Below are 14,980 nucleotides of genomic sequence, written 5' to 3'. Positions count from 1 at the left end.
CACTTTCATTTGTTTTTTGTAAACTTGTATTACAATTGCAGATGTATTCCCAATGACTGTTGGATTTAGAACCACTTTCATTTTTTTTTTGTAAACTTGTATAACAATTGTCGGATTTCATTCCTACCATGCCTAAACTCGTGAAAAAGGTACGCTATTTCATCGCTACCAAATGATACTTGTGATCACTGTTTCTGACTGTGCTCATGCAATCTAGCAGTGCTGTTTCAACTTCACACTAGAATGAATGATGCACCACAAAGTGGGGTATCAATGAGTCTTGTTTTGGTGTCGTGCAGTATATCAGTATAATGAATTATTAAACAGTTCTGCAGCTAAATGACAGATATAGTAGCTGAGTAAAGCTTGGCTTGAACCAAACATCCGTTATTAAGAGAGTTTTGCCAGGGATGGGGCCACTGGCTGGATTGTCGCTGTATTGTCGCAGTCGTGGGATCGATGCAGCTCGACTCTGCTGACAGGAGGGTAAGAGCAGCGTTCAAGTCGAGTCTGGCTATGAGACGTAGTTGGTATCCCTCATGGGAGTGTTAGGCATGAATTGTGCAGCACAACAGACGGTAAGTTAAGTACTAATTTTTTTGTTGGAACCCAATAAAACAACTTTCCAGCAAAGGATGGAAACACAACAATTTTATAGTACAGTTTTTAATGTGTTGCCTCCCCTGTATTAATGAGCTGTATTCGCCCCAAATATGAAAGGAAATATCAGGGATGAAGATTATGAAAAACAAAGCAAACAGTTGAAATACAGTTAATTTTGTGTAGTTTAATGTTATATTTACTAGCATAAAATTGTTTTAATAACCTTGAGCAATGAAAGAAGGAAAGCAATAAATAACACACACAAATTATCTTTGGAAAATTTATCCGTTCACGCAACACAACAAAAACTTACACTGCATTACACATTTGGCACTTATTAGCAGATATATGCAAGGCACTAATGGTACAATATGAATAGATTATATGATTTACTTTATTCAATCACATTCAAGTTTTCCAAATGATACTCAAAAGCCTCATTTACATTGGTTGAGTAAAGAGGTGGAGTGTGCAGTCTCTCACCCTTCACCCATCAGGCTGTTCACACGAACATGTAAAAAGAATGACTGCGTGACTGTTCACATACGCCAAGCAGTGAGGACAGGCGTGTGATATGAAAAGCATGTTAATGGTGGTGGGGGAAGGCTATGAGTGTCCGACGAAACCACTTGACTCGCCATCCAACTGAGTCGAGTGTGGTACTCTACTACCGTACCTAATACTCACCCAACCGTTCACATGAAAGGGCGAGCAGCGACTCAACCATTTCACTCACCCTTCGATTTGACCAATGTAAAGGAGGCTTTAATGCATCCAGCATCTACTGAAATAGTGAGCAATAATGAAACTGATCACAAAACACGTCAGTCAGTATTTCTCATACAATGCTTTACTACTTCCATTACAAATGGAAGACTACATGATGACAAAGTTAACTTTCATTTAATTCACAACATAATTGTTTTTAATGTGGCAAATAATACACATGAGGATCTTAATCTTGAAATAAAAATGTCAAGATAAGTTTTTTAAGTGCATTGCTAAGCCATTAAATGTGCTTTAACATTGAGCTGAAACATTAACAAAAGTTGGGGGAAGATCCCAAACCTCGGAGGGTGAAATTTAATCATAGTTAAAGTACACATAATTACACTTGCACATAGATTACTGACTTGGCTGTGCATCTCATTACAATTTTAAGAGCAACATCAAACATACAACACACGTATAAATCACAATCAACAATCACTTCCCAGCAAATTACATAAAATTTTGATTGAGGTTTTCAGCTGCAGTACCAAAATTTGTATTAATGTCCACATTTAAAAAAATATATATAAGTGCACTTTTTAATAAGCGTGAAAAAGGGGGGGGGGGGGGGAACAAGCAGACAATACCCCACATATTAGCATTAACCAGAAACTTGACAGAAATACATGATTTTTACATGTTAGGCAATCATAGACTTTTTTAAGGATTCACCTTTCTTATTAAACAAGACATAACACCACCAATTTAACTTACATTCAATAAATTCAATCTTTCATGCATCATCTCACTAGGAACACATGACAATATTACATTCCTGCCCCGTCAGCGACGTCCTAGACTTTGCAGAGCCCTAACTTTTCGCAGATAGGCTATTCTGAGGCGCCTGAGAGAGATGGAATAGCCACCAGAGGGAAAGGGGTCCCTGGAAACATTTGAAAAATTGATTCTTTAAAACAACGTTTCTAAGCTAACATGGAATTTAAATTTCTACTATTGTTTTTCAAATCTATCTTAAGAAATACAGTAGACTCCCGATTATCCGGGGTAATTACAGGCAAGGGGTCCATGGAGAACCGAAAAACACAAAGCAATGTCAGAAAAAAACTGATTGAAATGTTTTCATCCCGACTATCTAGACAAACACTGTAACACCTGTCCCTCAAACTAACACCCTAATTCGTTCCAGTACAACAGAGCACTAATCAAAACAGTAAGAGAGTTATTTTAATCAAAATAATTTGTTTTCCAATCAGGTAAGTATGCTTGCCGACTACCATTTTAATCATGACACTACTGTTAAAATTATTGTACAGTACTAATACATATATGTCTAAATACACTAGACATACATTTAAATAAATATGAAATAACATTTTGAGATTAAACCACCTAAAATAAAATTTAATAATTCACGTACTGCATAATAATGGTTGTGCATAACATTCCTATGTAGGCGCTACCAACATTTCTGAGTTACAAAATAATAATGTTGTTGATATAGGAGATATATTTCAGTTCTAATAAGAATTTAAAAAGCATAAACTTAACATTTTCTATTATTAGAAAGATTATTTAACCTGTAAACGTAATTCCCGACACTGTTGCTTACTAAATGTGTGTCTGCCATGATTTGCCACTACCACATCCTAGTGGCACAAGGTAAACTAGCCCTGAGTGTTTCTGGCTTTTTTCTCCAGAGCTGCTGTTGTCATGCAGGATGGCGGAATATAAACGTTTGCTGAACACTTGTGCGTCGTTGGAAATAATTATGCAATGAAGGAAGCCAATAGCTATTCAGGAAGAGCAAAATACTGTTTGTTGATTCGTCACATTACTAATTCATTGCATTGTATTTAGTGCTACACAATTACCATTGCCATTGTTCATGCACCAAAACAAAAAGTGAAAAATTTTTTTTTTGTTTTTATGGTGTATGAAAGTGAAATATGGCACGGTTGATCCGCAAACCGGATAATCGGGAGTCTACTGTATTGATATTCCTATGAAAGTTTGAAAAATTATGTTAACGTTCTATAATGAACTAGCTGATGCACCCGTGCTTTGCTACGGAAGTCTACACTACACTCCCGCACTGCTCATTATACAAACAGACAGACAGACGTCATTATACAAAGGAACAGACAGACAGACAAATTTTTTTATTATTATAGATTAACCCGAAAATACCAGAGGAAGTATTAAAAAGCAAAATAATATATTAGAAACTGAATTAGAAACTGAAATTTAAAATAGACTAAAAATAAATTCACACAATAATAGAGATCCGGAAATTTCGCGGATTCATTTAGTCGCAAGCTAGAATGCAAACCTTCACACTCTCGCACTGTGTTCATTATTGGCCCGCAGTTACTTGGACACGCCCCTCTATGACCGTGAGCCAACGATGCCCAGCTAGGAGAGAAGTAAGCGAATCAGCTAGTGCCAAATAACAAGGATAAAAATGTTCTCGCTAAGAAATCAACCAATGGGAAAGTAAGCATGGGTCGAGCACACCTATAACTTTGAATTCTATCCTGAGGCCAGAAGAATCCGTGAAATTTCCGGGTCTCTAATAATAAATAACACTGCGACAAAAATCTGCTAAGAATTTTACAGTTGTGTGACTTTCTACTTTATTTGTTAGGTAGACCATACAAGTTATTTACACAGAATAATGCTAAAAATATTTAATTTAAAATATCTAAATTGAGGTTTGAAAAAATTGCTTCGAGGTGCTTGGAGAATTCATTTACCAAATTTCCTGGCTATATGCCTTACTGTCCCCACGCTATGTGAACAGACAGAAAAATCCTCTCTTTTTTATAGGTGGTCCACGAGCAGAACAATCTCGCACTGCTCATTATACATGAAAGGTGCAAAATAGCTCTATAACCTACAATGAACTTACATACTCATGTTAGCTATTTATGTTTTTTTTTGTTTTTAGTTGTACAGTGATCAGTCAGAGTGGGTTTAGCCTATATACTTATGCTTGAGGTCACTTTCTCATTATGAATATGTCCTTATTGTTGAACTGATCTCAAACCACACCTCTATCCCAGATTCAATTCATCAGTTTACTCAAAAAATCAAAAAATCAGAGATGTCGTGTGTTTTGGCCTTTTACCCAATGTTCAGCTCTTACCATAATGTGACTCTAGATCCTAAGATACACCTATTCACATAATTTCATCTCTTTAAAGGACTTTTAAATCCATAAATAAGGGGAAAAACACATGTGAAGCAAAAATCAGTTAATCAAAAACAACCCGAATGTACTTACACTGAGTTGGCAAATCTCAGTTTTTCATTCACAAATCTATAAAAAAAATTTTTAATCAATAGTTTTTAACCATTATAGATTTAAATGAAGGTCAAATGTTGCTCCTAGATCGTGTGAAAGTCACAAGACGTTCTGATTATAACATTTCCTGATGCACTTTAATAGAGAATAAAACGGTTAGAGATGGTTTTCGAAAAACAGTTTAAAAACTACCAAATGTCTGGGGATAAAGTTGGAAATACAGAACGCTGAAATACAGAAACAACTAATGCTGTCAAGGTCTACATAATAACATGATCATCATCATTGGAAGATAATCAAAAGTGGAGATAATTGGGGAAATTTAGTTGAAAATAGCTAAAAACATAAAATTAAAAAAACTGTTTTTTTAGGTGCAATCTATGTAGAAAGAATCTATTTACCCGCTGTATGATTTTTCTCCAAATGCTGAAATAAAATAGTGCTGTAAACCTCGGAAACAGAAATATTCAGTGCTTACAGGGAGAAGGGCCCGCCCCAGCCTTATAACACCCTAGCACCTGGAACGTGAAAATGTTGCCATTAAATTTTACACCCTATAGTAAATGAGGGTTTGTCTGTCTGTTTTTTGCATAACACTTGAGACAGAAAGGCCTAGAAATGTGAAATTTTATGGTTGCTGATACATCTTAATAATAAAGTCACAAATATATGAAGTTTCTAACCATAAAAAAATGAAAAAAAAAAAAAATTTTCTCCGAAATTTTGCTTGGAAACAGTTTACCTGTGGGAACGGTCAGAAAGGGTCAAAATAACCCAAAACCTATGCTAGGGTTTATTCTTCTGTAATATCTCAGCTCCTATGGCAAATTATTGTTCAATTTAAAAAAAAATTTCACTAAGAAGCAGCTAGTCATTTTGACATGTCTTTGTTACAAAAAAATTCAAATTCAATGCATGTTAACACATAAAAACTAAGCAGATAATAGTTGAGTTTCCCAACATTCAACCCTCTGTTTTCACTTTGTAAATTTAAAAATGGCCCATAATTTTGTGTTTCTCTTAGTACATGTTAACAGGATCAAATGGCAAACTCTTGCTGTGCATATCATTATAGTTTGAGAGCATTATAAAACATATCAACTAACACATTAATTTAATTAATAAATTAATTTTAAATTGTAACATGCCCAGCAACAGTCGTTAGCGACTTGGATGGTGGGCAAGACAAACACACGGTTAGCACCGCAAACACATGGAATCCCACCCCTGTCCGCACCGCAGCAGGTAACAACAACACACGGCCAACACACAAAGCCAAGACTACCATATATTAGCGCTGAAAACACATACAACAAACACAACCACCACAACAAATACAATAATACCACCAACATTATTAAGTACATACAACACAAAATAATGAACAAAAAAAGAGAAAAACAAATCTCTGTTATAACTATTTACTAAGTTATTAACCAAGGCATTTACTAGATTGCAAAATTACAAATATCAATTTATTCATCCGATAGGATTACAAATCTAATTTATTGTAATTAGAAATCAGTCTATAGATATGTTCGTTTTTGTTATTAATTGTGCATAAAGTAGATCTTAAAAAAATATTGAATTGTGGTACTCTCAAGCCAGAATTTTCAAGGATCAACTTACATTGAATTTTAGAGTTGTAGCAATTTTGAATGAAGAAGCGTCATTAGTCTCTCTGAAATAAAGAGAGATGTAAGGATAGAATAAGGAAATTTCTTTAGATTTATTAATTCAATTATTTTATTTTGAATGCTTTCAATTTAATTGCTATCAGTCCACTTGATGTTGTTCCAAATGATAGAGCAATATTCTAGTTTAGATCTAATTAAAGAAAAATAGAGGGAAACAATAGAATCTGAATTAGTACCATTAAATGTGATGAATTTTATAAGGGGCAAAGTTCTTCGGGTAGCAGACTATAGATAGTTAATATGCTTATGAAAAAATAACTTGAAGTCTAGGAAGATTCCAAGATAGTTTACTAATGTAACGCTGATGATTTGAGAGTTCAACAAACTATAATCGTACTTAACTGGGTAATATTTCCTCGCACAGGATATTATCTTAGTTTTATCCTTGTTAAGTCTAACTAAATTGTGTACGCACCAATTATTGATTTTATTAATATCATGTTATAATAATAAGCAGTCATTAGGAGTACTAATTTTCCTGTAAATTTTCAAATCGTCTGCAAAAATGACTCCGGTGGAGTAGTTTAAGATACTGGTGATATTATTAATAAATATATTAAAAAGAAGAGGGGATAAAGTGTCACCCTGAGGAACTCCAGAACAAGCATTGAGGAGAGAGGAATTATTATTATTATTATTTATAGATACAAAAAAACTTCTATTTATCAAATAACTTGAAAAACAATTTATATACTTATCACATAAACCAAACTGAGATAACTTTTTGATTAATAAAGAGTGGTTAACAGTGTCAAAGGCTTTGGCCGAATTGAAATAACAGGCATCTACCCGTCCTCTATTAACTACTTTGTTATATATGGGATTGAGAAATGTAATTCAGTCAGTAGCTGTAGACATTCCTCTTCTGAAGTCATGTTGACTACTAGATAATCTATTACTGAGATGAAAATTTAGAAATTAGGACATAATGTTTTTCAAAAATTTTGGAAAAACCATTAAAGAGAGATATTGGACGATAATTGGAAACATTAAATTTTTAACCGTTTTTATGGATAGGTGTTACCTTGGCTATTTACCATTTATTGGGAAACACTTGTGATTTCTTACTTGTATTAAAAATATGTTGTAGTAATGGTGCTTACAAATGGGAGCAACCTTTCAAAATGAAGTTCGGAATGCCATCAGGTCTTGTTGATTGTGACATTTTTAGAACCTAATTCCCCAAAGGACATGACTTTTAGAAATGGTTGGTACAGGTATAGAAACGAGACCTATGTCCGTATTAGGAATTGGAGAGTTATAAGTGGAAGACAAATAGACAATAGAACATAACATCATTGATTTTTAAAGAATATTGATCAAAATAATCATCCTTCATTAATTTTACATAGTACCAAAATTTTTTTGGGATTACGCTTAATGTTGTTATTAGCTATTCTTGACCAATTAATTTTATTCCGTTTTATAAGGATTTCCACTGTACCACTTTCTGTTTGGAATATTTACTCTGTACTTAGCAATGTTTTGATCCATTTGATCAACACAGCCCATTTTTCGATTATATTCACTAAAAAGGAAAGGCCGCTGCACATAAATCATATGTTTTTTTCTTTCTGAGAATACTACTTTACTTCAGACTATGGCTCAACACAAAGACAATTTGATGAGTTGTCAACCCACTTTGAAACTAAAACACTATCTTCTTTGAAAATAAAAGTTTCGTGGTAGAGCCCTTTTCCTTTTTCAGAAGAACATTTTTTTTTATGTTATCGGACATGACTTACGGATTCTTTTTTCCCTAATTGTGGCTGTGCCACCATATCCTTTTTCTCTTAGAAATGCTAGCAGATCGAGTCCTGTAAATAAGTTGTTAAAAAAGTAATGGTAAGGTAATAAATTCTCTTCTTCACTGAAGTCATCCTTGGTGAGCCTTCGGGCAGCCAAACGGCTGACCCCAGCACGGGCAGAGCCTTGACGTGGCGCTGGGGCTTTTTCACTAATCTGCCCTCCTCCCTGTCCCTCGCGTTCCCGCCACGCCATCAGGCGGGTGGTGACCCTGTCATATCATCCATTTCATTCATTTTTTTGAGCAATGTACGGGTCGAGTCAGGTCGATATCCGAGGCCGCGCTGTAGTGGCAAAGCGCGATTTAATAATTGTCTTAGAGACTGATCTATGCAGTGTCCTTAGTACGTTGTTCACCGGCTACGCTGGTACATTGGCTGCGCCGCTGGAGGTCCTTTGTAACAGAGGGCAGACGCCTTGCCAAAATTATCTTCATGTGAACTGTTTCTCTGTAAGATTTACCTCGGTAAATACTAAAGTTCACAAGATAACCATTAACTGAATATAGTGACCAAACCTTATAACTGAAACGTATTGGCTTGCTTCTAATAAACTGTTTACAAGAATGTTTGTCAAAATACTTACCCATACTTTCATCATAAGATAAATTGCTGGGTAAGAAAATGTTGTAAACATTATATTTTCAAACAAAGGCCTTATTTTCCACAGTTTATCTTTAATATGTATTTATATCATTGTTGTCAGCACTGTGGAGGAATCTTAAGTATCTGTTCAAACCGATGTCTTCTTATCACATTAGAAATAAATTCATTTTGTGTGTCCTTACGTTTTTCCCAGTACAGTCTTTTATTTGGAACGCTGTTTTAACCACTGAGTATCAAAATTGCTAGGAAACACTTAAGTTCATCTTTAGTAATGTTTGGATGTTCACAGTTTTTAGAAGTCGCATAATTATTTGATTCTACAACCAAGTATTCAACTAAATCATCATTAAAGAATAACTCAAATAATTCAACTATTGAGAAATCTTGTTACCTGGTATTAGGCACACCAGGAAATTGTTTCAGAGAGGATTCAATTTTTTCCATACACCCATGTTCTTTTTGTTGATCTTGCCAAGCGATGAAATGTATTTGGTTTTTCATCCTTTTTATCATGGTATTGTATTTCTGCTTGAGAAGACAGTTTACTCTGAATAAAATTATTGAATATTCCACCTTCATCTTCATCGGTGAGTGTGTTGGGATCTGGTGGGCAATGTACATGGTATCAGCAGTATCCAAACAAGATATCTGCTGCCTCTTGAACAGTGATGTTTGACATTGGAATACTTTCCCAGAGACTGAAAAAAGCAGGGAGGTGACTGAATTGTTTATAAATGTTGCATATTTGCAATACTGATTTCTGCAAATCACTCAAATAATGGCCTGATATAATAATCTGGCAAGTAAACAACAAATCCAGCCCATGTACATATAGTATGCATAAGTACATACTAGCATGATTATACTAATGTTTGGAAAGCAAATTTATTGGGTTACCGGCTTATGATGGAAACACAACCTATTTCCAACACTTCCACCAAAGTGCTACAAATTTCTATCACTAATGCCAAGTGTATCCCTTTGGACAATCGGGATTTAACTGTACAAAACATAATGCAAATACAAAATTTTTAAAACATAACCTAGTTGTACAGTTGAATAAGCAATAATAATACCATTTAAATAGATAGAGTATAAAATAAAGCAATTTAAATACAAAATAATTCAATCACTCTGTTTCAATGTCCATGATTTGTACATTCCAAACTTTTCCGGGAATAGCAGTCATATAGCTTCGCTATGTGTTTTTATAACTAAATATTTATACTTGATCACAATACATGTTTTTTTCAAAACTACTGTAAGGGTAGGAACGTAAAAAATTCCAAAGAAATAATTCCATAGCGGTTAGAATAATATACTGTAGGTGTGTCCATATGGACACAGGGAAATTAAGGGGGTGCCTCCCATTTCAGGTCATGATTTTATATTTATATTAATCACTGACCAACTTTTAAACTTTTTCAAATGTTTAACTTTTACGAAATGAAAAATATATACAGTGCATACTTTTTGCATAATTAGCTGCCAAAGTTACATTTTTAATGTTTTTGGGTTGTACAAATAAGGAGAATTTAATTTATTGCAGAACTGAAACTTTCTAGGTTTAACTGCAATGCCACTGACTACTTCACGATATGGTTTGCATTTCTATCACAAAAACTCATTTCATGTTTCTTGGCTGTCAAAATTGTAACAATTTTGAGAATGTTGAAATGCCAGGTAAAATTAATTAATATTTTCTGAAAGAAATTCAAACCATTTCTTGAAGTAGCCAGTGGCATGGCAGTTAAACCTAAAAAGTTTCAGTTGTGCAATAAATTAGGTGAATTCTCCTTATTTGTACAACCCAAAAACGTTCAAAATGTAACTTTGGCAGATATTTATGCAAAAAGTATGCGCTGTATATATTTTTCATTTCGGGAAAGTTAAACAATTGAAAAAGTCTACAAGTTTATCTGTAATTACTGTAAATATAATATCTTGACCTGAAACGGGAGGCACCCCCGTAAGGGTTAATATACATTTTCAGGAACTCACAAAATACCTACAAAAGTAGAGGACTGCACGTAGTTCTTATACTCATTCATCCAATATAAATATTCCACTATAAAAATTGTTAAACATTATCATTAAGCATATTTATATATAGTTATGACTTATGAATAAATATCACAGATTTTCTCCTAAAACAATCATTACGTGAAACATTTTTGGAAGGAAAGAAATTTTCTTCTGGAAGTTTTGTCATATTCATATAAGGCCTGATCCAAATGGTGATAAATATAACTGCTACCATAAAAAATTTATAAATTAATGTTTAAAAATATAAGAAATTCATTTTTATATGCAACTGAAATGAACATGCTATCCATTTTCTAAGCTAAAAATTTAAATATTTACTGATATAAAAAATTATACAATTTACTAGAAACAAATAGGTCTAAAATTTTTTGCATAGAGTCAAGTAGAGCCCAGATTTATTATTTTTTAATCAAGTTGAGCTCGAGAAGTTGCAAAAGTTTATTTTTCCAGATATATTAAATTAAAGAATGGGTGAAAATGAATAATGCTTGTGGAAACTTACAATTACAGTTTATATTTTTAAATCATAATGCAAAATTATTTTGGCAATTGATATTATTTTGGCAATTGATACTAAATATCTGAAGTTCACAGAGGTAATTATGTAGAGTCCCTGCTTTTGGGAAATAACGTGAAAAATAACTTGAGACATGTTACAAATCTTGTGCGTACTACAGAACGAGCCTCATATTCATTGGCTGCTGCTTTTGAAGAAGTCATTTCCACTTTCACCTAGACAAATTAGTTTATAGTCTCGAGCAAAACATGTTTATCATTGGCTGAGAATCCCAAGAGTGTACCAAGTTAGTGACGGCTCAATCAAACAAGTGAAATGAATCCACAGCTGCTGGATTCAAGACTTGGATTGGCCGACGGCACACAGACCTCAAACCTACTCGGACGAAAGTGGAGGGCCACAGTTCACAGAACCTCCCCTGAGCTCGCGGGAGGGATCCCATTTGGTTCAGGACCAGGGGCGTAGCCAGGGGAGGGGATTTTAGGGGTTCAAACCCCCCCCCCTTAGCCCTAAATATTTAATTAAATTTCTTATTCATCACTAAAAAATTTCATATTAAAAATTAATAAAAATTTTACCATTACAATATTTAAATTTAAGTACCGAAAACAGCTAAAATACCACTATTTTACACCTTGAAATACAAATTTTCCCAGGGGGGGGGGGGGGGGCACGCTTCTTAATACCCCCCCATACACAAATCCTGGCTACGCCACTGTTCAGGACTGTGAGTCCACGAGAAGGAATAGTAGTTAGCAGTTTTGCATCTCCCACTCACAAGAGTGGCCAGATAGTACATTTTAGGGTGTCCGGGCTTATTGCTGTCTTCAGACTGGGGAACCTTCTACAGCTAGACCTCCCGGATTCGAGTCTAAATTAGTACAAGAACAGAATCATCTCATTATATTTACAGCACATGGATCCAGTAAAACTAAACAATAAATCAAATTCAAACTATGAAAATTAAGAATTGAAAAAAAAAATTAGTATTATTTCTTTTTCAAAAAATCTACACGTAAAAGAGAGCCCTTGTAAGGCACATAGCCAAGAGGGGTAAGCGTTATTATTATTATTATTATTATTATGCCAATAACTGTAAAATAAAGACTAGTAAATTTTTATTTGTTTAGTGAAAAATCAAACCATGTGCTCATATTCAGTAATAATACCTCTATGTAACAAAACTGAAGAAACTGAATTTTTGTGTGTTTGTTACAAAAGAGTTTTTTTTTTGCAAATGAGTGGAATGAAACAATGGTAGTCAGTTTACGGTATCAGATTTCCCACTATTCCTGGAAATTGTCACAAAAATGGCAGTGCATTTGATACATCAATTGAATTGTGAAATAAAAGAATTTATATAAGTATTCTAGCCATATTACAGATATGTCAAACTCTCAAACGCCATTAAATTGTTTTGGCCATTCTGCATTTAATATGTGGTGAAAATTAATTTGATTAAAGAAATGAGTCAAACTGATGATCTTGTATTTTTATTGTTCACTTTCCCATCACTTATAAGCAATATTCAGTATTTGTGGCAGAGATTTGCAGTGTTCTATTTCTGCTATGAATTTTTTTTGTGAATATTTAAATGTGAATGTTCTGAATTCCTATTGCTTTTCATTAAATACTGAAAACGGTCAAATATTAATAAATTTTTGCTATTTTAAAGAAAAATAATATGAATTGATACTTCTGTCCTTAAAAAAGAGTTTATATTTGAAAGAGAAGAAAAATGTTTGTAATATCTACAGTTTTGACTGAGACTTAGCAAACAGATTATTACAAGAAGGTTTTTGTTATAAAGAGGTTCGTTAAATAAGGGTTTTACTGTAGTTTTAAAACTAAGTACTCGCAAATTATCAATTGGTAAACAATTGCTGCAAAAAGTCCAAAATAAATTTAATATTAGCTAAAAATAAAATTACACTAAAATCAATTTAATCCTAAATGTTAGGGATCACGGCATGTTGGATTATCACAAGTCAATATAGTTTCAATGGGAAAACAAACGAAAAATTAATATAAAGTACAATTACATTTAAAATAAGTTGTGGTCAGCAGCTCTATGGCAAGAAAAAATGCATATAAACATTACTGATTAAAAACATTTCTGATATGTTACGTCCACAGTCAACAAATGCCTGAATCAGTCTGAAAAAATCTGAATTCAAGCGGCACGATCGGACAAACCGCAGAATGCTGGATTAAAGAGCACTGCCTGTGCCTGGAAAGTATAATTACATTACCGAGCCAATGAGAACAGCACATAATGGGCACACACATGTTTTAAATTTAAGTCAGGACTACGGAACAGAATTATTCCTTTCAAACCATGGTTTGTCAGCGTTCCAAAAATATATTTTATAGTACACAACACTTTCTCAATTGCATAGTTTTTATACCATTGTCTGTCCTACAAAAAATACAGTTCATGTTCTTGGTTTATAACTAAAAAATTTAAAAGAATAAATGTTATAGAAGAATAGTTGGGCGCATCTTAATTATGTTAAGATATGCATAATTTGCTAGATATTTGGTATAATTATCAAAAATTTGAAAAATCTGCTGTACAATACTACACTAGATGTATGCTATGTTGAGGTAGAACATAAAATTATTATTAAAATTCAGTTATGTTATTTTTATCTTTAAAAATCATTTTCCTTAAAATATCATAATTTCAATGCTATTGATACACAGAACGTACATGAAAAATATTTACCTGGATAACTATTTTTATTGTACTAGACAATGTAAGTTCAAATATAACCTGCTGCTAAAACATTGAAGAAGAAAAACTTATGAAATAACACAAAACAATTTCACATAACAAGTCTAAAAATAGTATTTCAATATTTAAATTCATAAATATACACCATAAAATATTATCTCCATATCAAAAATAGTTTGCATATATAAACATTATACAAAATATGATAAAAAGTCATTAGTTCTACTTTACTACTGGTAACAAACTTAACATCCGATAACTTATCAACTTTACAGCAGTTCATTTTCCATCTGTTGTGAAAGTTATTATAACACTTCAATGCATTAAAAATATATATAATATATTTAAAACGTAAAATGGGATTACTTTCCCAGATGTTACGAAAATAACTGCTGCATAACAGCCAATTTTATTTGTACCAACAAATAACAAGAAATAAGAATTTTTGTGGTAGTAATAAAAAATCCACCAAGCACTTATGAACGCTGCTCTTTTCATCACGGAATGTTCTGTAGGCAAAAATTGGAATGAAAAATCACAGAATTTGTGACTCTCAGTACGATTCTAATCCCAAGAACCTTCCTATCTGTACCAAGTATCGACTTTTAAGTGGAAGGAAATGTGTTCTCTCTTTATCCACAGCATCACACTGAAATAAAAACATATTCTCATTACATCAGGCAAATATAAATATTACAACTTAAACAGAAACTGAAAAACACTAACAAATAAAAACAATACAATATTTGTGGGGTTTTCCATTAACCAAACAGGTGCTCTTGTTATTGTAGTAAATAAGGCTTTATGTCAATAGATTGCAGTGGTTAAGGCTAAGTAAATCTCAGACTGAAATTTAGGTATGTATACGTGACAATCCAAGCTACCTTTAACAAATTTGTACAAAAAAGGTAATATGTAATCAATATTGGCACT

The 14,980-nt window shown here is 33.3% G+C and overlaps 1 protein-coding gene across 1 annotated transcript in view; it reads right to left on the bottom strand.

Annotated features, from left to right (window-relative positions):
* Positions 1 to 869: 869 nt before the first annotated feature.
* The window catches only part of LOC134529067 (ER degradation-enhancing alpha-mannosidase-like protein 1), a 51,934-nt gene continuing 37,823 nt past the window's right edge, over positions 870 to 14,980 (bottom strand). Inside the window, exon 10 of the mRNA XM_063362775.1 lies at positions 870 to 14,696. Within this exon, the coding sequence (XP_063218845.1) occupies positions 14,601 to 14,696 (96 nt within the window). The 3' untranslated portion in view covers positions 870 to 14,600. The remainder of the gene's footprint in view (positions 14,697 to 14,980) is intronic.

Source organism: Bacillus rossius, chromosome 2 (assembly GCF_032445375.1).
Source record: "Bacillus rossius redtenbacheri isolate Brsri chromosome 2, Brsri_v3, whole genome shotgun sequence".
NCBI classification, from domain to species: domain Eukaryota; kingdom Metazoa; phylum Arthropoda; class Insecta; order Phasmatodea; family Bacillidae; genus Bacillus; species Bacillus rossius.
The sequence above is the reverse complement of the archived record's forward strand: the minus strand, read 5'-3'. Positions and strand labels throughout refer to the sequence as shown.